Source organism: Planococcus citri, chromosome 2 (genome assembly GCF_950023065.1).
Source record: "Planococcus citri chromosome 2, ihPlaCitr1.1, whole genome shotgun sequence".
Lineage (NCBI taxonomy): Eukaryota > Metazoa > Arthropoda > Insecta > Hemiptera > Pseudococcidae > Planococcus > Planococcus citri.
This window is the reverse complement of record NC_088678.1, coordinates 74,307,238-74,329,014: the sequence shown is the minus strand read 5'-3', so window position 1 is coordinate 74,329,014 and position 21,777 is coordinate 74,307,238. Positions and strand designations below refer to the sequence as shown.

Sequence of the window (21,777 nt, the reverse complement as noted above, 5' to 3'; positions counted from 1 at the left end):
AACATTTTTCAAACGCTTCACGAATTCATTTGTCAAGGATGTTGGGAGGGGGAAGAGCTGAAAATGTTACTTTTCTATTTTTAACCTTCAAAATAATTTCTTCAGATGTTCTTGGATTTTGATTGATTTTTTGAGGGGTAGGGGGGTACTGTCGAAAATAACTTTACAATTTCAATCCTTCGTGGCTCATTCTACATATATGTACTTACCCTTCAGAGCGGGGGGGGGGGGGTCGAGCTCTATGATTTTCTCGCAGGAGAGATTTTTTCATCTGACCCTTCAGAACCTCCCACCAGCGCCCCAAACAAAGTTTAAATTCCAAGAAACTTTTAAAATTACTTAGCGGCGTCGTCTGTACTGCAGTTTTCGAGGCAGCTGAGTTCGAATATCCACTCAATTTTCGATCAGGCCTCTTTTAACCTCCCCACCAAGTACTTCTCAATTGCTTTGATTTCCAAAAAATTTAAAATGACTCGTGGGGCGTCGCTCGTTGAATTTTCGAGGATTCTGTGTTCGAATATTCGCACATTTTTTCGATCTTGCCTAGCTTTGAACCTCCTCACAATGTCTAAGTACCCGAAAATTGATTAAAATTCCAAACAATTTTTAAAAACTAGTGAGGTGTTGTTTGTTGAGGTTTCGAGGATAACGAGTTCGAATAATCAGTCATTTCTGAGACACATCACTTGGTGGCACCATGTGACACCCTCCCCCCTCTGCCTCACCCTAATTTTGGAAAGAAAAATTACGATAATGTAGCGTGACGTGTCCATTTCTACTGATTGAAAATGCCGAATTTGAATATCCTTTTATTTTTCAGGTACGACTCTTTATATTACATACCTCCCCCTTCCCCTCCAACCATCCTTTCAATCCAAAAAATGAAAATAGCAAAAATGCGATATTACAAGTTGATTACTGCCAATTTGGGGGGAGGGGGGTCAAGTAACAAAATCCATTGCATTTTTCAAACACATCAGCATCACCATTACGTTCTCACGAAAAATGGAATCTTGAGAGAAAATAAAAAAATTGATTTTTTTCGAAATTTTAAGAATTAAGAACACGATACATTTTACCAATTTTAAAGGTGCTCGATACCCCCCCCCCCCTATCCAGCTTTGTAAGTTTGTTTCCACATTTCCATCACAGGAAACTCGCTTTCCGCACAAAATTTGTAGCTCACTTTTCCACTAAACTTGCAAATTTCCACCTCGTATAGGAAAATTTTCCCACATCGACCCTTTTCAATCAATCTCTCCGCGGCCAAACCGACGTACGATAAAAATTTCCTGTCGATTGTTGCAGATTTTACGCGGCTGCGGCGGCGAAAATGACCGGAAGAAAAACATCATTTTACACTCGGTTGAAAAGTAACCAGGCAGATTTTTAAATTACAAAACAAACGAGTTCGCGGCTCTGGCAGCAGAGCCGGTAAAGCGATCGGAATTTCGCTAAAATAGGGGTAAAAGCTGCGGCTGGTCTGGGTTAATATACCGGACACGTCGCGTCTAGCGAAAGAAAGGCAGTGCGGCGCTGGCTGGCGAAAAAAGGCTATTTTATCAATCAGGCGAAGGGTGAGTGAGTGAGGCAGGGTGGGGGAGGAGTATGAAACCGGGAGGATAGTCGCAAGCTAACGGCAAATTAATGACTAGGTGTTTGTTCGAATTTACAAAATCATTCGTCGTTTTAAACAAACCGCATCAAAGTAAACGCAGCAGCATTTTGAGGAATTGATGGATATACGTATACGTTAGTGCTGCGAGACCGATGGATGGAATCGTGAGCCTGAGCTTTGATACTCTGTATACGGCTCTCTAATAGGCATAGAGAAGCTGAGGATTTAATAATTGTATATGGGTGAGCTTTTCGTAGGACTAAATTACTCGGATGGCGAACACTTTTTACACGATGGGTTAACTATGTACCATTTATAACGATCGGCTTTCTTAATTATCATCATTTTTTCGGCAAACACGCCATCAGTTCGATGGCTCTCACCCTCTGTATCCTAAGCTCATATACTGCGGCATCTGCAGCCACCTCGGTGTGACCTTAAAGAGCAAAGAGAGTCTCGCGAGTGTTTTTTTTCTTCTCTTCACGTATATTTGTCTTTGATTTGGAATCGAAATCGAATACAGGCCTGCTTATAAAGTTCACGAATACGAAAACATGGTACGTCGATGATAACGACACAACGACGATGAGGACGACGACGATCAAATTATAGGTTATAATAATTTTTCACCGCGTATACGTATATTCGGCCACCAGCTTGGAAGACGTTGCTGGGGGCCGGGGGGCGCGGCGGGCTAGAAAAAAGTACGCCTAAACGGGCTACTGCTGAGTGGACGTTTAATCATTTTAAATGACATTTCATCATTTAAAATAATACGAAGTGAGAGAGAGAGACACACAGAGAGGGCGAGAAAAAAAAGGGATGGTGGGCGTAAAGAACACGGCGTCAAAGTGAACCCATAACGATAGCGAGCCACCTCCGCGTACCCTGCTAGCCCATAGGCTATCCTTTTTTATCGTGGGACAATGCTCAGCTGGCGCTTCCTGCCACATTTACCTTGATGGATGCCGTCCATCAATGTCGTACTTCTATCAAGCTCTCTTCTGTGTGCGAATGCCGCTGTCCTTTTCTCGCTCTCTTTATCGTTTTCGCGGCTTCGGGTTTGTTTTTCGAATTTATTTTCCTGTCTTTCTGGCTCTCTCGTCTCTCGCAGCTACGAAGTATGCTTCTGTGAAAAACCCTACTGCGAGTACCTCTACCTACTCGACTCGCACATCCCTGCTCGCTCTTATCGCCTGAAGCTATACGAGAAACACCGCGTGGATGATTTTTTTCCTTCCTCCTCCGCACAGTTTCGCTATGTTTTTACATCATTTGGCTGAATGACGTGTCCGAGAGAGAATATCGTACACGTGTAATTTCGTAGTGAAGGATGAATGGAAACTCGTCGTCCTCGTATATTCATCGTTGAAACGAATAAATGGCCTTTTTTTGAAAGAGAGAAGAATTTCGAAAATTCTCATAACGTGACGCGCAAAATCTTTCAAAATACGGTTAAAATATTCAAATGAAAGAGAAATAATACGCAAATTCCTATAGTGAAATTGCGAATAACCTCCAAAAAATAAAGAGCAAATTTCAGTGAAATGGACAATTATTTGATTCGAAGGAGCAATAATGTCAACACGACTAAGAAAAAAAAATCGAAAATTATTTACTGGAATGTAAATGTAACGCGATGCATCTAAAATGCAATGAAAATTGTCGAGGAATCCATGAATTATTTGAAAAAGCCTCAAATATGCTGACAAATTATTAGAAGCGATAAAATATCATGAAAAGCTTAAAAAAATATTGTAAGAAAAGAAATTGGAAAAGTATCATGAAAACAACTTTTAAAAATCCGAAAGTCAAAAAATGAAAAACAAAATTCAATCGACGTAAAATGAAATGAAACAAAACTGACGCTTCCTTCCCTCTCCCCCCTCCTAAAAAAAACTTGAAAGATCGCAAAACAATTCTGTCAGAAGTCCTGCTGAAGTCCTTTTTTTTATTTTGAAATTTTTTTAAACTCATTACCTAGAGAACGGCTGAACCGATTTCGATGAAACTTGAAATCTCACTAGGCCTGCAAGATTCCTACAAAGAACTAATACGACCCCTCAATTTTTGGTGAATCATTCATGAACGAATTGATCAATTTTTTGAAAGAACCATTCGCCAACGAATCGATCAATTCTTCAATTTATGAATCAATTCGTTCGCGAACGAGTCACTTATACGAATCAATTCGATCGCGAATGATTCATCAAAAATTGAGTAAATGAATCGATTTGTTCGCGAACAAGTCACTTATACGAATCGATTCGTTCGCGAACGAGTCACTTATACGAATCAATTCGTTCGCGAATGATTCATCAAAAATTGAGTAAATGAATCGATTTGTTCGCGAACAAGTCACTTATACGAGTAGATTCGTTCGTGAATGATTCACTAAAAATTATTGAATTCGTTCGCGAATAATTCATCAAAAATTGAGTAAATGAATCGATTCGTTCGCGAACGAGTCACTCATACGAATCGATTCGTTTGCGAATGATTCACTAAAAATTATTGAATTCGTTCGCGAATAATTCATCAAAAATCGAGTAAATGAATCGATTCGTTCGCGAACGAGTCACTCATACGAATCGATTCGTTTGCGAACGAGTCACTCATACAAATCGATTCGTTTGTGAACGAGTCACTTATACGAATCAATTCGTTCGCGAATGATTCACTAAAAATTATTCAATTCGCTCGCGAATGATTCACTAAAAATTATTCAATTGGTTTGCGAATGATTCATCAAAAATTGAGTAAATGAATCGATTCGTTCGCGAACGAGTCACTTATACGAATTGATTCGTTTGCGAACGAGTTGGTGTCACTCATACTAATCGATTCGTTCGCGAACGAGACACTTATACAAATCAATTCGTTCGCGAATGATTCAGTAACTATTGATCGATCAGTTTGCTAATGATTCACCAACAAATCAATCAATGTTTCGGTTTTTCGTTCTTTTGTACCAAATTAACCTACTCCTCAACTAGAAAATGTTAGAGTGTCCGCATCATGAAAGTCGTCCTCCCTCCCTTACAATCCCTTTACAATGTGTGACCCCCAATCTCTGAAACTTTCGTTTTATATCGACGTATAATTTTCACATTTCTATCGTATATTCCTAATAAGCATCATTTTGCAATTTGACACACTATATACTCGTATAGGTGCTATAAGTAGTTATTAAAAAAAAAAAAAAAATTGAAGATCGTAAATTACGACAAATAGCAATATAAAACGTTGAAAACAATTTTCAAATTGATAATGGAATTTGGTAAAATTTCACCTCTGCTTGGAAAAAATTTATTTCGACGGTAAAATGATTTTAAACCATTAATAGGGTATAGCTAATGGTCGTTAAAGTCATTGAAAAATTATTAATTTCAAAAAGGTGGCCATAAAAGCCTCGTAATGCTATTAAAGGGTTATAATTCGAGCTCAAAATTTTTCGTAGCCGATTACACCGCTGTTTAGAAAGTTTCTCGATTGTGTTCGTATAGTCGTACCTATTCTGATTGGTGAAGGAGGAAATATACCTGCTATCACAATCAGTACGTAAATGTAATTTTTCCCGATATTTTGGTTTGAAATTGGTTCAAAAAAATTGTTGGTTTATGGAAAATTTTATTTGAGAAGAAAAAAAAACGTCGAGTATTGTGAGGTTTAATGTCCAATCGTATTTATGAGTCGGAAAAATTATTTCAACGTGCAGGAAAGCTTTTAAAATTACTCAAATATTATGGAAAGGATTCATTATTGGGGAGGGTCAGGTTTTTGAGATGCAATAGGCATGTTTTTGAGGATAAAATTGTGTAACGAAGCTTAGCTAATTTATATGAATTTATTATTATTATTGTGATAATCCTATACTCAGTTGATATAATTTCTAATCATTTTTTGTTTTTTTTTTCTTTTTCTAGGTGAGTATCAAATTTCAATCTCAAGAGTGAGGCAAGATTGGTTAAGTGAGTGATTTTTTTTCAGTATTCAGTGCTTGAAAAAAAAGCAACATGAATTATTCGTGAATGTAGATAGTCCGGCATATGACGATAGGAATAATTGCACCCCTCCCCTCGATCCTCTGAGACAACTTTTTCCAAAGCTGGATCGAAAGAGCGTGCAAAAATTCACAAACAGCCAAAATTTTAAGTGGATTTTTCGATTTTTGGTGAATTTTAAAACTCAAATTTAGACGAAAAATGAGAAAAAAATCGAAATTTTACCAAATTGACCAAGAAAGCTGAAATTTGGGATGTACCCTATTTTCAATCTCCCAAATCGGTTGAAAACTGTTTCAAACCGTTTTGAGCAGCTCTGGAGGCTCCAGCAGATTTTTGAAACTTGAAATTTCTACAAAATTTCATCAAAATGATATTGGAAATCCACAGTTTAGGATCTCCATTTTTGACCACCTCCCCCTCTCCTCTCACCACCTCAAAAAAATTGTTAAAATTAGGCGAGGAGAAACTTAAACGACTTTGTTAATTACCCATTTCAATTAATACTCGTTTTAATTCACAACATGTTTAGAATCATCGTTTAATCCTTACTCGTATACGATTCACGACACTGACAAATCATCACTTCCGTCAATGTTGATTGCCGCGGTTAAGTATGTGCCTAGATTAAAGGATTAAAAGCCGATAACACGAAAATGTTTATAAAGAAAGAAAGAAAGACAGAAAAAATAAAAACAAACCACGCACAACACGAATTAGGCGTGTTCAACCGTCCAAACAACGGTGTTAACGCCACATACTCGAAAAAAAAAGAGTATGCTCGCAAAAGCGAATAGAGACAAAAAAAAAAAAATAACATATCGTCTCGGTAATTGACGACACTTCGGTATCCTTTCCTTCTTTTTTTTTCGCATCTAGATCGAGAAGACGATTGTACTCGTATAGTCCGAAGGGAAAATGTAGAAACGACGAATTATTAAACGACACACACACGTTGACTAAAAATACAATTAACTATATTCGGGTACATGTAGTTTTTTGATCTAGTTGTTCGACCTTGGGGCTAAATTCTAGATGAGCTATAAATCGTTCTCTTTGGACGGGTAATTATTTATACTTTTTTTTTTTTTGGTAAAAATTATTTCGTCGATTTATGTCTTCTGCGTGTACATGTCATTTCACGTGTTAGGAAATTTCTTCAAGGGGGTTTCCAAAGTGTTGGGAATGATCAAAGAATCAACGTAGAGAGAGAATGAGTGCGGATAAATGAGGTGTGGAAATATATAGGTAGGTATATTTTGAACCTTATTATAAGAGTAGGTTAATGGTGGAATGGAACTGGCCTTAGGGTGGCTATGCAATATTTACTCTTGAGATAAACACGTCGCCGAAAACAAAATGCTAAAATAATGGAGATCTGTAGGCTATGCTCGACGAGTATATTGAAATAAGAAAATAGGCCTGTAAGAAAGGGAAAAAAAGGAAAAGGCATTTGGAATAAAAAAAGCTAAAACCGAATAAAAAATAATAGTCGAATGAACGATTCGTGAAAGAGTAGGTATACCTTGGAAATAGATAAATAAATGAAAAAAAAAGTGAAAAAAACCCGTTGAGGGTTGCCAAGTTGTGTAAGTTGACAATATCAGGAAAGAGTAAAAGCGAGTGAGTGAGAGAGACTGTGAGCGCGATGTTTTCGTGACACACACACGCACAGTCGTCGTGGTACGAAGAAGAATCGTTTACGCGACTCACGCGGTTGGCGTGAGATTGAGCGAGACAGACTGAGTGAAAGAGAGAAAAAGGAGGAAGGAGCGGGAGGAGGCGAAAGGAGGCAGCTGGGACATTGGGAACGCCACGTTTGAAGGACATAATTCACTCAAACGTTTGACAGTTTCGAATTGTTGGGCCGCTCGCAACGCCATTAAAATTATTAATTATGGCTCCGGCAAAGAACGTTTTTCTCTCCCTGCTCGCCTCGCGTGTTCTTACGCATTTGTTCCTTCCTTTTGATGTGTCAACCGGTGAAATATATGGGCCAAGATTAATGCCGTAAAACTGCTAGATCTGGTACCCCGCAGCCCCGCCGGCCCAGCTCGCTCTCCTAAGTAAATGCGTTATTTATATGTGTTTGTCGATTAAACGCGCTGTCATTTTTACGCGTTGCCGCATATAAAACTTATATACACCGGAGGAGCGGAGACGCGGAGCAGAAGCGGTGTATTGACATTGGCCGTTTCCATTATCTGCTCTGCTCTCGCCGTCTCTTCTCTTCTTCTCTCTCGAATGCTCTCTGCTGGCTGTAGTAATAATTCTCTCTCTCTCTCTTCTTCTCGTCCTACTATAACTTATTATTACTCGTGGTACCGTTTTTAATTCGTTATCGTGATTATCGAATCGACGAAAAAATTATAGCCGATTGTTGAAGAGCCGATGAGGCTTCTTCTTCCTGGTTTGACTAAAATAGGAGGGGAGGGGGAGGGTTGTGGTCTAGAGCTGGCTGGAGGATTTGGTGTGTGGTGACCTGGTTGTCAACGAGTCCGATATTGAGATCTTATCGAGGGTTCAGGGGTACGTAGTGTGACTGTAGGGTGTTGTCTGGAGGTTCGGAATTTTGCTCAAGTGGTTTTGAATCCATTCAGGATGATTTTGGTGTGCAGCGTGACTTCCCGATTTCCAGCGTCATTAAGTTTCGAAAATCTGCTGGAGGCTCCGGAACTGCTCAAAACGGCTTTAAACCATTTCCAATCGATTTGACTGGTCGAAAATATAGTCCGGCATATGACAATAGGAGTAATTGCACCCCCCGATCCTCCGGAACAACTTTTTTCTTAAATGGGACCTCCTAAGAAACATTTTAAAGCAAACTTGCCAAAAAAAAAGTTGACCTTACTTACAAAATGGCAAAATGGCGGCCATTTTGATTGACAGGTCATGCCGAAATCGCAGATTTTGCGTTTTAACATAGGACTTGCACGAATTTTGTCAAACATTACAAAGGTAGATCGAAAGATCATGCAAAAAATTATCACCTGTCAAAATTTCAAGTGCTAAAGTGCGTTTTTCGATTTTTGATGAATTTTTGAAAATCGAATTTAGGCCAAAAATGAGGGAAGAAATCAAAAGTTTACCAAATTGACCAAGAAAGTTGAAATTTGGGATATGCCCAATTTCCGACATGCCAAATCGATTGGAAACGGTTTCAACCCGTTTTGAACAGTTCTGGAGCCTCCAGCCGATTTTTGAAACTCGAAATTTCCACAAAATTCCATCAAATTGGAGTTGTAATGCTAAAATTTATTCTAAAAACTAATTTCAATACGCTACGAAGTACTGTAGGTGAATTTCCAGTCGTTTTGGAGCCTCCAGCGACTTTTTGAAAATTCCCGAAGCCTCCAGCAGATTTTTGAAACTTTACATTTTTACAAAATTTCATCAAATGGAGATGGAAAGCTGAAATTTACTCTACACTCCAATTTTAACACTCTCTGAAAACGACTTCTGGTGGATTTCAAGTCATTTTAGAGCCTCCAGCGACTTTTTTGAAAATTACTGGAGCCTCCATTAGATTTTTGAAACTTGAAATTTCCCCAAAATTTCATCAAACTAAGATGGAAAGTCGAAATTCATTCTGCAAACTAATTTCAATACGCTGCGAAGTTGACTGCTGGTGAATTTCAAGTCGTTTTGGAACCTCCAGCAATTTTTTGAAAGGTTGTATGATGTTTTTTTTTAGAAAATTGAAATTTCCTAAAAGTAGCTGAAGGCTTCAAAACCATTTGAAACCACCATGTAGTCTGCGAAGTAAATTTCAGCTTGCCAACTCCATTTGATAAATTAATGTTGGGAAAATTTCAAGTTTCAAAATCTACTGGAGGCTCCAGTCATTTTCAAAAAAGTCGCTGGAGGCCCTAAAATGTCTTGAAACCACCTGAAGTCGTCTTCAGAGGGTGTTAAAATTGGAGTGTAGAGTAAATTTCAGCTTTCCATCTCCATATTTGATGAAATTTTGTGAAAATTTAAAGTTACAAAAATCTGCTGGAGGCTCCAGTAATTTTCAAAAAAGTCGCTGGAGGCCCTAAAATGTCTTGAAACCACCTGAAGTCGTCTTCAGAGGGTGTTAAAATTGGAGTGTAGAGTAAATTTCAGCTTTCCATCTCCATTTCATGAAATTTTGTGAAAATTTAAAGTTACAAAAATCTGCTGGAGGCTCCAGTAATTTTCAAAAAAGTCGCTGGAGGCCCTAAAATTACTTGAAACCACCTGAAGTCGTCTTCAGAGGGTGTTAAAATTGGAGTGTAGAGTAAATTTCAGCTTTACATCTCCATTTGGTGAAATTTTGTAAAAATTTAAAGTTACATAAATCTGCTGGAGGCTCCAGTAATTTTCAAAAAGTCGCTGGAGGCTCCAAAACGACTTGAAATTCACCTGCAGTACTTCGTAGCGTATTGAAATTAGTTTTTAGAATAAATTTTAGCTTTACAACACCAATTTGATGGAATTTTGAGGGAATTTCGAGTTTCAAAAATCTGCTGGAGGCTCCAGAACTGTTCAAAACGGTTAGAAGCCGTTTCCAATCGATTTTCCATGTCGAAAATAGGGTATATCCCAAATTTTAGTTGTTTTGGTCAATTTGGTAAAATTTTGATTTTTTCCCTCATTTTTGGCCTAAATTGGATTTTCAAAAATTCACCAAAAAACGAAAAACGCACTTTAGCACCTGAAATTTTGACAGGTGATAAATTTTTGCATGATCTTTCGATCTACCTTTGTAAAGTTTGAAAAAGTTCGTGCAAGTCCTATGTATTTCGGCTGACCTTTCAATCAAAATGGCCGCCATTTTGTAAGTAAGGCCAACTTTTTTTCGACAAGTTTGCTTTAAAATGTTCCTTAGGATGTCCCCTTTAAGAAAAAAGTTTTCCCGGAGGACCGTCGGGGGGGTGCAATTATTCCTATTGTCATATGCCGGACTATAATAGGGTATATTCCAAATTTCAGCTTATTAAGTTAATTTGGTAAAATTTTGATTTTCCCCTCATTTTTGGCCTAAATTTGAATTTCAAAAATTCATCAAAAATCGAAAAATGCACTTTTGTATTTAAAATGTTGGCTAATGATGAACTTTTGCATACTCTTTCGATCCAACTTTGTCCAGTTCAAAAAATAGTCGCCATTTTGTCAGTAAGGCCTTAGGAACTAAAAATTGATGAAATTTTGGTAATAATAGCGTCATCATCTCTACATGACGCCAGTAACTTTTTTCATGATTTAATAAATTTTTTGAGCTTATTTCAAAGTTTTCATCAATTTGACATTTTAAAAACTCAACTTTACTACTCACATGATCTTTAACCATGATCGCCGATCATTTTCCATCGCATTGTCGATCTCATTGTATAGTCCACTAGGTCATCGGCGCGGCGATGGCTGATCGTCATACGCATTACGTAATCTGCGTACAAAGCTACCCTTATTAATGGCTAAAGCAAATGTTATTACGCGTGGAGAACATCATCGTGTCGTGTATGGGGAATACGTACGTACATAAAGGACACGTAGTCGATCAAAAAATAAAAGAGAGAAAGAAAGAGCAAAAAATACGGCGAGGGGAGTTATGATTAATAGGAGGCCTTGGGTATGATTTTTCGCTGTCGGGGCTACGATTTATTGTAATTTTCGCCTTTTTTTTTATTTTACGATTTTTATTTATCGGCGTCGAATGAATAGCGCCCGTACAACGCAGTGATAAAATATGACCAATGTAATGAAATAGTTCCGTCCCAAAGATGTCGTAAACTCGATACTTTTTTTGGCGCGGTGTATCAGCTTCAGCTACTACCTTCGAGCTATTCGATACTTACTCGTATACGTGTACTCGTAGTATGTACTATACGTAAAGTGTGATGGAGAGAGAGAGAGAAAGAATGAGAAAAACGAAACGAGCGGGTAATTTTGAAAAATCGACTTCACCGCGGACAACAAATCAACTGGCAGAATTACGTGATTTTTATCCTTTATCAAGGATTAGTTGGGTGAAATACGCCTTTTTTGATTTCCATTCATTGAGCCAGCAGCATCGCGGCTTCGCGCATCTACACAACACAGAATAACGCTGATTTATGACGCGATTTTGAAATACGTACGTCCGTCTATGCTCTGCTCTTTTCATGTACAGAAAAATGTGAAGCGAAGCGGTCGGACGCGGACGGGACGCGAATATTCAAGTCGTTTGAAGAGATGTAATATTTTATACCCAGGTCATGGTGCAGATAGACAGCTCGAATCGAACGTTCTTGGTAATCGGTGAAAAGACTTCGATAAGGTACCGATCCGCGGTGACAGGTACGAATCATTAATTCCCCTGCATGCTCAGGAGGGTTCCCGCGCCATATTATTTTTTTCTACTTCAAGGTCTGTAGTATATGAAATGATCGAATTCTACCTAATTGTTACATCCCTTTCATAGGTTTGCGATGGTCATTCGCGGTTCATTTCGTAGTCCAGATTTTTAGACTGCTGAATTATGCTGCACTTTGGTGTTTATTTTAGTCGTTGACGATGTTTCTATAAAAATTTTTATCCAGAAAACGTTTTCATTTGGGATGGTGCGATAAATTGACAAATTTTCAAAAAATCGAATTAAAATCCACCCTGCTGAACATTGGAAGTTTGTTTTTTCAAATTTACACGTTTTTTGATTTTCCCTGATGCCCTAAAAAATTGTGCCAAGAGGTCTCAAGGTGTAAAAAAATCAAAAAAATTGAAAAATGTGTCAAGAGGTCTTAAGTTGAAAAAAAGAAAAAAAATGAAAACGTTCAATTTATCAATTTCATCAAAATATACCATAATTATCATCAATTTTTTGCCAGAATTCCTCTGAATAATATCCTTTTCAAGGGAGAATTATTCCGGAAAGTACCAAATTGGACGATTTGAAATTAAAATGGTCTAAAAATATACTTTTTTATGGAGTTTTTCGTCTTTCGAGTGCATTTTTTTCAAAAAAAAAAAAGATTCTAAAATTAGACTTTTTCATATGATTTTTGAAAATTTTGAGAAAATTGGGTCATATAAGTATAGTGAAAATTTGAGCATATTTTACAGCAATAGAAAAAAAATACTCTCGCCCAAACAGTTCAAAATCAGAATTTTTCATGAAAAAAAAATAGAAACTGAAGTTGTATGTTTCGGCAATTCAGAGGATCTAATAAAATGGATAAAATCTGACAACTTTGCCTTTGGTTTTCCGAACTATTTTGGCGTACTTGCAACTATAGAGTCTCTCAAAATTGAAAAAAAATCAAGAAAAATGAAATAAATTGTAGTCGGTAAAAATATTTTGAAAATTTCTCATTTCCATGCCCGAATTTTACTGAATAGCAATTTTCTTGACCTACCACTTTGTAAAAACCACCATAATCACCCTCCCCCCCCCCAAAAAATGAAGATGAAATTGAGAAAAATGAAAAACTCAAGTCTGTAAAAAAATTTTATCGACAGTCAAAATGCATCAAAAGAGCCATTTTTCCAACAAAAAAAAAATACATATAAATGCTTGTCGGCCCATAAGGAACATTGGTCTTCTGTTGAGTCTTCCAGTCCCCCCTCCCCCCACCGAAAATGGAAATAATAAAAAAAAATGAAAACTTGAATTCTATTTAAAAAATGTTTATTGTCAATCCCTTGAAAAAGAAGGAAAAATCAATGAAAATTTTATTTATAAGTCTAAAAAAATTCCTTTTGCCAGTCGAAGTACTTCTAGTTAATCCTATTTTCATCAAAATTCCTTCCTCGGACCCCAAGTAATATATTTTGTCCTCCTGCATAGATTCTCCAAAGTTGAAAAACTCAGAAATGGGATTATAGAGTAGGTATGTGAGAATTTTTGAAAATTCATCATAGAAGAGGGTATTTAGAAGGACTTTTATTCGAAATGGAAGATTTCAAAAAAAAATCTATAAACTGCACATTTTTATTTTTTCTAATAAGTAGGGTGTAGGGGGAGGGGGGGGGGTTCTACACGAGGAAGCCAAAGTTGTTTGAGCGAGAAGAGAAGATTTTTTTCTTGAAAAAATAGTAGATAATTTAGAATTTCGGCTCAGAAATTAAAATTTTCAAAAAAATTTTCAGGTTTGATTTAATTTTTTTTCAACTTTGGGAAGCTCTATTTAGGGATATGAAAATTGCTTGAGGAATTGGAGGAGACTTTTTTCAATAGTGGATTACGTATTTTATTCTGAGCAAAAATGATCTCATGATCTGAATTTCTTGAAAATCTATTTTTTTTGTGTTTTGATTTTTTTTACAGAATTTAGGAAATTTTTTCATGAGGCTTTATAGTGGTTTCAGAATTTCTTGATGCATGAAAACTGAGAAGTTTTCCAGTCCATGGTTTTTATTAGAACACCAAATTTATACAGCCCTTCGAATTTATTAGTGATTTTTCGGATCCTTTTTAAAGGAAGACAATTTTTATTGCGCCAATTTTGTTGAAAAATTTCATCTTATGTCTTGAGAAATTTCAAAACGAAAGATGAATTTTCCATAATGAGAGCCAATGTGGGCCTGGGGCAAATCATTTTTTTTTTTTTTTTCAATATCGAAGTACATACAGAAGTTGTAATTTTGGACATTTGAAAAAAAAAATGATTTGGTCTATTTCTGTAAGGACGAAATTGTATACAGGTTGAGAAAGGGAGGGGGAGGGGGTCCGACTGAAAATTTGTCGACATAAGTAGGGGGAAAATGCTCATTTTGCCAATTGATGTCATATTCATATGACTTATAAAAATTTTCATATTCTGTTTTGGATTTTTGGGGGCCTAAATGTGAATTTTTTATTTTAAAACAAGAAACAAATTGGTCCGAGCAAAGCAAAGGACAGGCTCGAGCAACGCGAGGGCAAAAGCTTTCAAAAATTTGTGTTTTGGGAGGTAAAAAACACGTTTTTCTTTCATTACAAACCCTTCTTTTGCCAGGCTCTCCAGAAAACGCAGGCTCCTTGGTGAACTGCCCTCTCCCCCCCCCCACAATGAATTTAATATGAGCTAAAAAATCAGTGGCTGGCTATACTCACACGTAATTTGTACTCGTATTAGCGAATCGGTTACTTACGATATTTCGAGTATTTACGATCAGAGTTGCTCATCTCGTCTCGTACTAGAAGGAAAAAAAATTGAAAGCTGGGATTTTTTATTCGCGCGTCGCCTTTTTATTACCTCATTATCGTTAACGACGATGGCGACGACGACGACGTATAAGTTACGAAAAGTATATCTCTACAGTGATTCGAAGAAGTTACATTTTTAAGGGTTGCCGAATGAAAAAAGATGAGAGAGACGAAAATGCGCAATAAATAGGACACAACTCGACTCTTGCGTGTGTGTGCAACTGTACTCGTGAGTCCACAAGTAGGAGTATAGAATAAAAACTAAAATTAGAGAGAAAATCTTCGGGACGAGCGAAATTTCTAATAGAGGAAAAGTTAGTACACTATACGTACCGAAGAGACGAGCTCGTTTCAAGTTTTTGATTGAGAATAATGACTGTTTTAATTTTTTTATGATTCGTATTTACTGCTACTGCATGTGCTGTACGAGTAGTAGATACGTACGTTTACGTGAGTGTGACGAGGATGATGGAGAGGCTGCGGGCAACGAAATGAGAAAGAAGAGGTCTTGTATAATATGCTATAAGATATAGTAACAATAATAGACACTTATTAAAGAACAGTGACAAGCGCTGAGTAATTTGTTAGTCGTGTGGGAGCTGGGAGATGGTACTAGATGCGTGTTTAGGAAAAACTATAATATCTACACTATGGTGTATATGGTATGGTATGGTACTCATTCGTGGTGTAGTATCTGCGAAAGATACACTATGTATATCCTTTGCTTGCTTTGCTGGTGTTGTGCGGATAGATAGATTAATAAGAAGGGCGTCACAAAGGAAGGGTGAAGAGAACGTCAAGAGGTGGCTGTACCACCACACTCTGTAAGGCTCCAGTAGCGCGCCGGTGGTAGTTGTTAACAAAAACCATATTACGGCGGTTAGTTTTGTAGCGCGTGCGGTGTTGCGATACTTTTTCGACGTGTAATTTTTTTTTCTTCACTCGCTCTGTACGCGAAAGAGATTTTGTGCGGCATTTTTTCGTGCTTTTTTTCCCCGTTCCTCTCTGTCGGTTTTTGTGATAGTTTTTTTTTTCGTGAAACGTGTAAGTTCGCTGATTTTCGATGTGTTTTTGGTGCAGTTGATGGTGATTCTCGAGTTCTTTCGTCGTATGGATTTGATTAAAGGTAAGTTCGAAGGATGTAGTGATGAGATTTTGAGAGATTGGGTGTTTGAGAAGTGGCTGAGATGTGTTTTTGAGAGATGTGTCTACAGTTATGAGTAGATTGGTGAGATTATATTGATGCTGTGGCTCTTTGGATCAGTTTTGAAGTTTGGGTGTTGTAATGAGAGGGTGGATTTAGCTTTTGATGGGTTATTTTGAATTGAAATGGGAGTTTAATGGGAGGATTTGTGTTTAGTTTTGATGATGGAAAGAAAGTCATCTATTTTGATTGAGTTCGAAGTGTCGGTTTACAATTTACATCGAAGAGATGATTAGTGGAGGGGGAGGGGAAATGAGCAATTTTATTTTTAGCGAGAAAATGAACGGTGATCGAATTAAGGATCACTACGTATCTCAATTACGAATGTTTAAAATGTGTTGACGTGATTATCTTTGACATTTAATGGTCAAAATGGCCAATTCGAAGAGGTAATTTCAAAATTTGCGATTTGAGTGTAAACTATTCGAGTATATTTGCAGTCCTGAGTGTTCAAGTAGATCATGATGAAACACCTGTTGAAAAATCCATGCATGAAATACTTTGAATTCACATTGTAGGATCATTTTGAAGAAATTCAAGTTGTGACGTAGCCTTAGTTGAGAGGTGAGGAGAGGGGGAGTGTAAAGGTAAAATTCACCTTGTTTAGCAAGAAAATGAGGTGAAGAGAGTATGTTTCATCGGCCATATTAGAATAGAATGATTTTAAATGGAGACCGGAAATATTTGAGTTTATTCTCTTTTTTTTTTGACTTTTTGACACTTTTTATTTGCGTACTTGGAGGTATAAAAATACGAGTATCGAAAACCACTCCAAAAATCTACATTGAAGACCAAAAAGACAGATTCTAACACCTGGCTTGATATTTTTGTAAAGTTTTTGAGTTTTATTTCTTCTCAATTGAATTAGTTTCACGAGATTGACTCGGTGGGGGTAAAAATACATGAATTTTCAGAGTGTTTAACAGGTTGTAAAAATAGTGAAAAAGTAGCGATTTTAAAAATGGGCAGTGAAAGAAGTGAAAAAGTAGTGAATAAGCAATGAATTCAGTCAAAAAGGTAGTGAGAAAAATGAAAAAATTCAAACGTGCAACAAAAACTTTCAAATCATTGAGAAAAGTTTATTTTTGATGAAATTGGCAACTTGTTCTTTTAAAAATAATTTTGATTGAAATAAAAAATACTTTGTATACTAATTTTCTTCCAATTTGATTTTTTTTGAAAATTTTTCAGTGAAAAATTTGATTTTGTTATTTTTTTGTGTATGTGAGGAGGAAGGGAGAGGAGGGGGGGGGGTCGAGCGAAGAACTTTCTGAAAATGTGGTTGAAAAAAGGTAGTGAAAAAAAATGAAAAAATTCAAACGCGCAACAAAAACCATCAAATCATTGAGAAAAAAGTTTATTTTTGATGAAATTGGCAACTTGTTTTTTTAAAATAATTTTGATTGAAATAAAAAATACTTTGTATACTAATTTTCTTCCAATTTTTGTTTTTGGAAATTTTCCAATGAAAAATTTGATTTTGTTAATTTTTTTGTGTATGTGAGGAGGAAGGGAGAGGGGAGGGGTCGAGCGAAGAACTTTCTGAAAATGTGGGTGAAAGAAGTGGTGAAAACGTAGTGATTTTTTCAACAAAAAAAAATTCCGTTTAAGATAAACATGATTTGGAGTAATTTCGAGCTCGAACTTCTTTTCTATGCTCTCTCTCCCACCCCCTCCACCTGTGACGTAACATCTTGACACGTGTTCGGCACTTGAGCTCAAAATAACTCGACAAATGAACGTAGATGGATTTGAAAAGTAAAAAAGACAAACCATAATCCATGTAAAAATCAAAACACGTTTAAGAATTGTGTAAAATTGAAGAATTATTTATCTGAAAAATGAGTTCGATGGATTTGATCATTTTGATGATGTTTTTAATGACGATTCTTTGCAGAAGGTGCATTTTAGTGAAAATTTTTGCTGATTTCAACATGATGAAAAGTTTTGTAGTTTTACTTTTGAAAATTTTAATAATTTTTCTTCGATTGAACAAAATTGTCAATTTTTTTGTTATAATTCTCTCATTTTTTTTTGATATGGATATGTTTTTTGCGTTGAAACTCTGGCTAAAATTTTCAATACAAAAATCCTTGCGATGCTGAAGACTGCACACTAATTTCCAAAAATGTAATTTTCTCAAACATCTTGAAGCAGCCCTTGCATGTTGTAATTGACTGAAATGAAAAATGCATATCTACTTTTTCTTCTCGAAATTTCCACATTTTTTTCACCAAAACTTGCCATATTTTCTAACTAAAAATTGTCGATTTTTCTCCTCCAAAAATCTTAAATTTTTTCATTCGAAATTGTCAATCGTCATTGAAGTGTCATTTTTTTACTAAAAATTCTTTTTTCACAAAAAGTTGACTTTTCGTAACAAAAAATAGTACTTTTTTCTGAAATGGACATTTTTTTCTAAAAAAGTCATTATTCCGGAAGAATTTTTAAAAAAAACTACTCGTAGGGTTATTATTGTTTTAGTCAATTTTTTCATTAAAAATTGCTGTAAAACGTATTTTCCAGTAAAAAGCAATTTGTCACAAAAAATTTCCATTTTCACAGAAACTTTTCATTTTACATAAAAAAATGCCATTTTTTCTTTCTGAAATCGTCGCTAGTCACTTGAAGTGTCATTTTTTACTAAAAATTGTCGTTTTTACTGAAAAGTGTCACTTTTTCTCTATAAACTTTTGTTTTTTGCTAAAATTATCATTTTTCTATAAGTATTGTCCTTTTTTCCCTTCCCCCTAAAAAGTATAATTTTATATTACTTAACACATGATTAAATTCGAGTGATTTTTCTAATTTGTTCTAGAAAAACGATATAATTTCATTTGAAACTCATGAGGAGCTCCAGGTACCCGAGAATTCAGTAAATTACTCTTATACCCACCCCCTTGCCCTTCTTATCGATATTTCTCATCAACTTGCCAATGCATCATTTCTCAACTGCCATTCACAATTCACATCGTTTTCGTCTCTTCTCGAAAGTAAACATGGAATATAAACATGGCTGCTTTAATTCCGAAATACTCTTCTTTTGTTGTTCGCCATATAAATGCTCGAAAGTTATATAGAAAAATACTGCGAATACCTATACACTCGATAGAAAGAGAAAAAAATTCATCAAAATGAATCGATTCGACGTCAACTTTGATTTTGAAATGTGTCCGTTGCACAATATTAATGACTCGCGTATCGCGGATGACAAACGAATGTCTGTTTATTATGGTCATAGTGCCGATTTTTACGTGTACCTTTTAGTGCTACACTAATAGAAATACATGATACACTTTCATATAGTATACTTTATCAAAGAATCGACTACCATTTCACATATACCTGGATTGTGCCGAAAAAAGATACCTAGACAAGGAGAGAGAAAAAAATTCATTTACAAGAAGGATAGTATAGAAGAATATCGTACCTACACTAACATTCTCTATGAAAATGACGACTATACGACGAGTTGATGTTGATGATGATGATGATGATGATGGCAGCGGCGGCGGCAAATTCATGTCTGTAGGTAGCTCTCTAGTGCATGTTGTATAGAGAGAGAGACAGAGAACGCGAAAGGAACGATTTTGTATCGCGGGTCCCGAAGGGAATGACGGATAGATTTCTGCCAGAAACATCATTAATTTCTCTCGCTTCTCTCTTTTTCTCGAGCGCTCCAAGATGAAATCGGGGCAAAAGTAGTGTAAAGCGACGACGTGCGACGATGAAAAGTCGGCACCTTTCAAAATCGTCACTCTTGTGTAAAGTGTTGTCAATCTTTGTAAAGTCACCAAAAAAAAAAAAACGCCAAGCAAACGTATGTTTGGCTTTTTACACGTTTGTGTCGTCGTTGCTTCGCTCGCTCGAGCTTTTGGCAGATTGCTGCCTTTGTGCGAGGGTGGAAAAAAATGGAACATGGAGAAATTGGTTTTTGTAAAGCTTTTGAAAGGTGGTTTGTTGCGGTTAAGGTGGATTTAATCGGAGGGGAGGCAGAGGGTTAATTCGTCAGAATTCGACGTTGATTTGTAGACTGAAAAAGCAAGGAGAGGGTAATTTTGAGAAATCAGGTGTTTAGAATTTTTAGAAAATAAGTGAGAATTTCTGCAATTTCTGGCTGAAAATTAAATTTTTTGAATAATCAAGCCAGACTTTTACAATTTCGCCAAGAGGAAGTGCTTTTTTTGACAATTTCTGGATAAAAAGAGAGGCTTTTGGATAATTTTTAAAAAAAGTGAAATTTTTTGGAATTTTTTGCAAAGTGAGAATTTTTGAAAATTTTTGGCGATTAAGTGAGAATTTCTGCAGTTTTTGACTTGAAATCAAATTTTTTGGAATCAGCCAGACTTTTACAATTTTAACAACGAGGAAGAGTTTTTGACAATTTCTGTCCAAAAAGGCGAGACTTTTGAATAATTTTTGAAAAAGAGAGATTTTTTGGAATTTTTTGCAAAGTGAGAATTTTTGAACATTTTTGGCCGTAAAGTGAGAATTTTCGCACTTTTCGACTAAAAATAATTTTTTTTGGATAGTCAAGCCAAACTTTTACAATTTCAACAAGAGGAAGAGTTTCTTGACAATTTCTGGCAAAAAAACAAGACTCTTGGATGATTTTTGAAATTGGTGAGATTTTTTGGAATTTTCTGCTAACTGAAAATTTTTGGGAATTTTTGAAAATAAAGTGAGAATTTCTGCAATTTTTGACTGAAAATTAAATTTTTCGGATAATCAAGCCAGACTTTACAATTTTAACAAGTTTTTTTTTGACAATTTCTGTGAAAAATAGCGAGAGTTTTTGATCAATTTTGATAAAATGAGATTTGTTGGAATTTTCTGCAGAGCGAGAATTTTTGACAATTTTTGGCAATAAAGTGAGAGTGAAAATTTTTAGTTTTGAAAAACTGGAAAAAAGTTATATTTTTTGCAATGTTTTCAAAAAATTGAGATTTTTGGCAGTTTTTGGAAAAAAGCAAAACTTTTGGTGCAAAAAACCGAGCATTTTTGACATTTCATCAACCCACTCGAACTTTTCCTGACCCATCTTCGTGCTCAACACGAAAAAATAAACCATTCGAGCCTTTCTCGTCACACTGTACCACACTACTCGTATAAAGGCTAGTGCATGAAATATAAACCTTTAATACGAAAGCTCGATACTCGTACAGTACATAGAGAGCCACAAGGAACACCGAGCAGAGCAAAGAGGGAGCTATCGCGTATTAAAAGCAGCATTTACAACAGTACACATTTACGTTGGGCTGATTGTGAGCTGGCGCGTTTGTGTATATATACACGTATCATTTACACAGTCCCTGATGGATTGTTTATCGACCAGACACACCAACCGTGTCAAGATGAAGAAGAGAACAAGTAATCAACGCTAAACAACGTCTGCTACTCATCACGTTGACGACGACTCAGTCTGACACGACTGTCACAAGCTACATACGTCTCTGGTGAAAAACTCGACTCTCGGCCGTGCCTCTTCGCTGTTTCACATCTTCGCTGTGTGCACGTCACAATAAAATTAGCTCCTTTAAATTTATAATACATATTTTTTCGCCGACGTGTCGAAAAAAAAAAGGCGAGAGAAGATTCAATTAATTTGTCATCTTTGTCTGTGAGTGAGCCATGTCTGCTCTCTGCTCAACCCTTCTGCCTGGCAGAGGAGAGTCGAGTTTTGTGACGTTAACAAAGAGTCGTGAAATCTCGCCGCTATCTCATCACACTAGACGAATCGTAAATCTTACATTTTTGAGTGGGTGTCGTGTCGCGTTGTTGTGTGCTTTCAGGAACGTCACATGAGTGAGAAGAGTGGCCTCTG

At 36.4% G+C, this 21,777-nt stretch overlaps 1 protein-coding gene across 5 annotated transcripts in view; it reads left to right on the top strand.

Moving 5' to 3' along the window:
• tio (tiptop) overlaps positions 1-21,777 on the top strand; it is a 189,290-nt gene that overhangs the window by 131,865 nt on the left and 35,648 nt on the right. Inside the window, exon 1 of one of the 5 annotated variants that reach the window (XM_065353065.1) lies at positions 15,521-15,875. The exons of the other annotated variants lie outside the window; for them this stretch is intronic. Within the exon in view, the coding sequence (XP_065209137.1) occupies positions 15,833-15,875 (43 nt within the window). The 5' untranslated portion in view covers positions 15,521-15,832. Of the gene's footprint in view, positions 1-15,520; positions 15,876-21,777 lie in introns of those variants that run through there. 5 annotated transcript variants of the gene reach the window in all.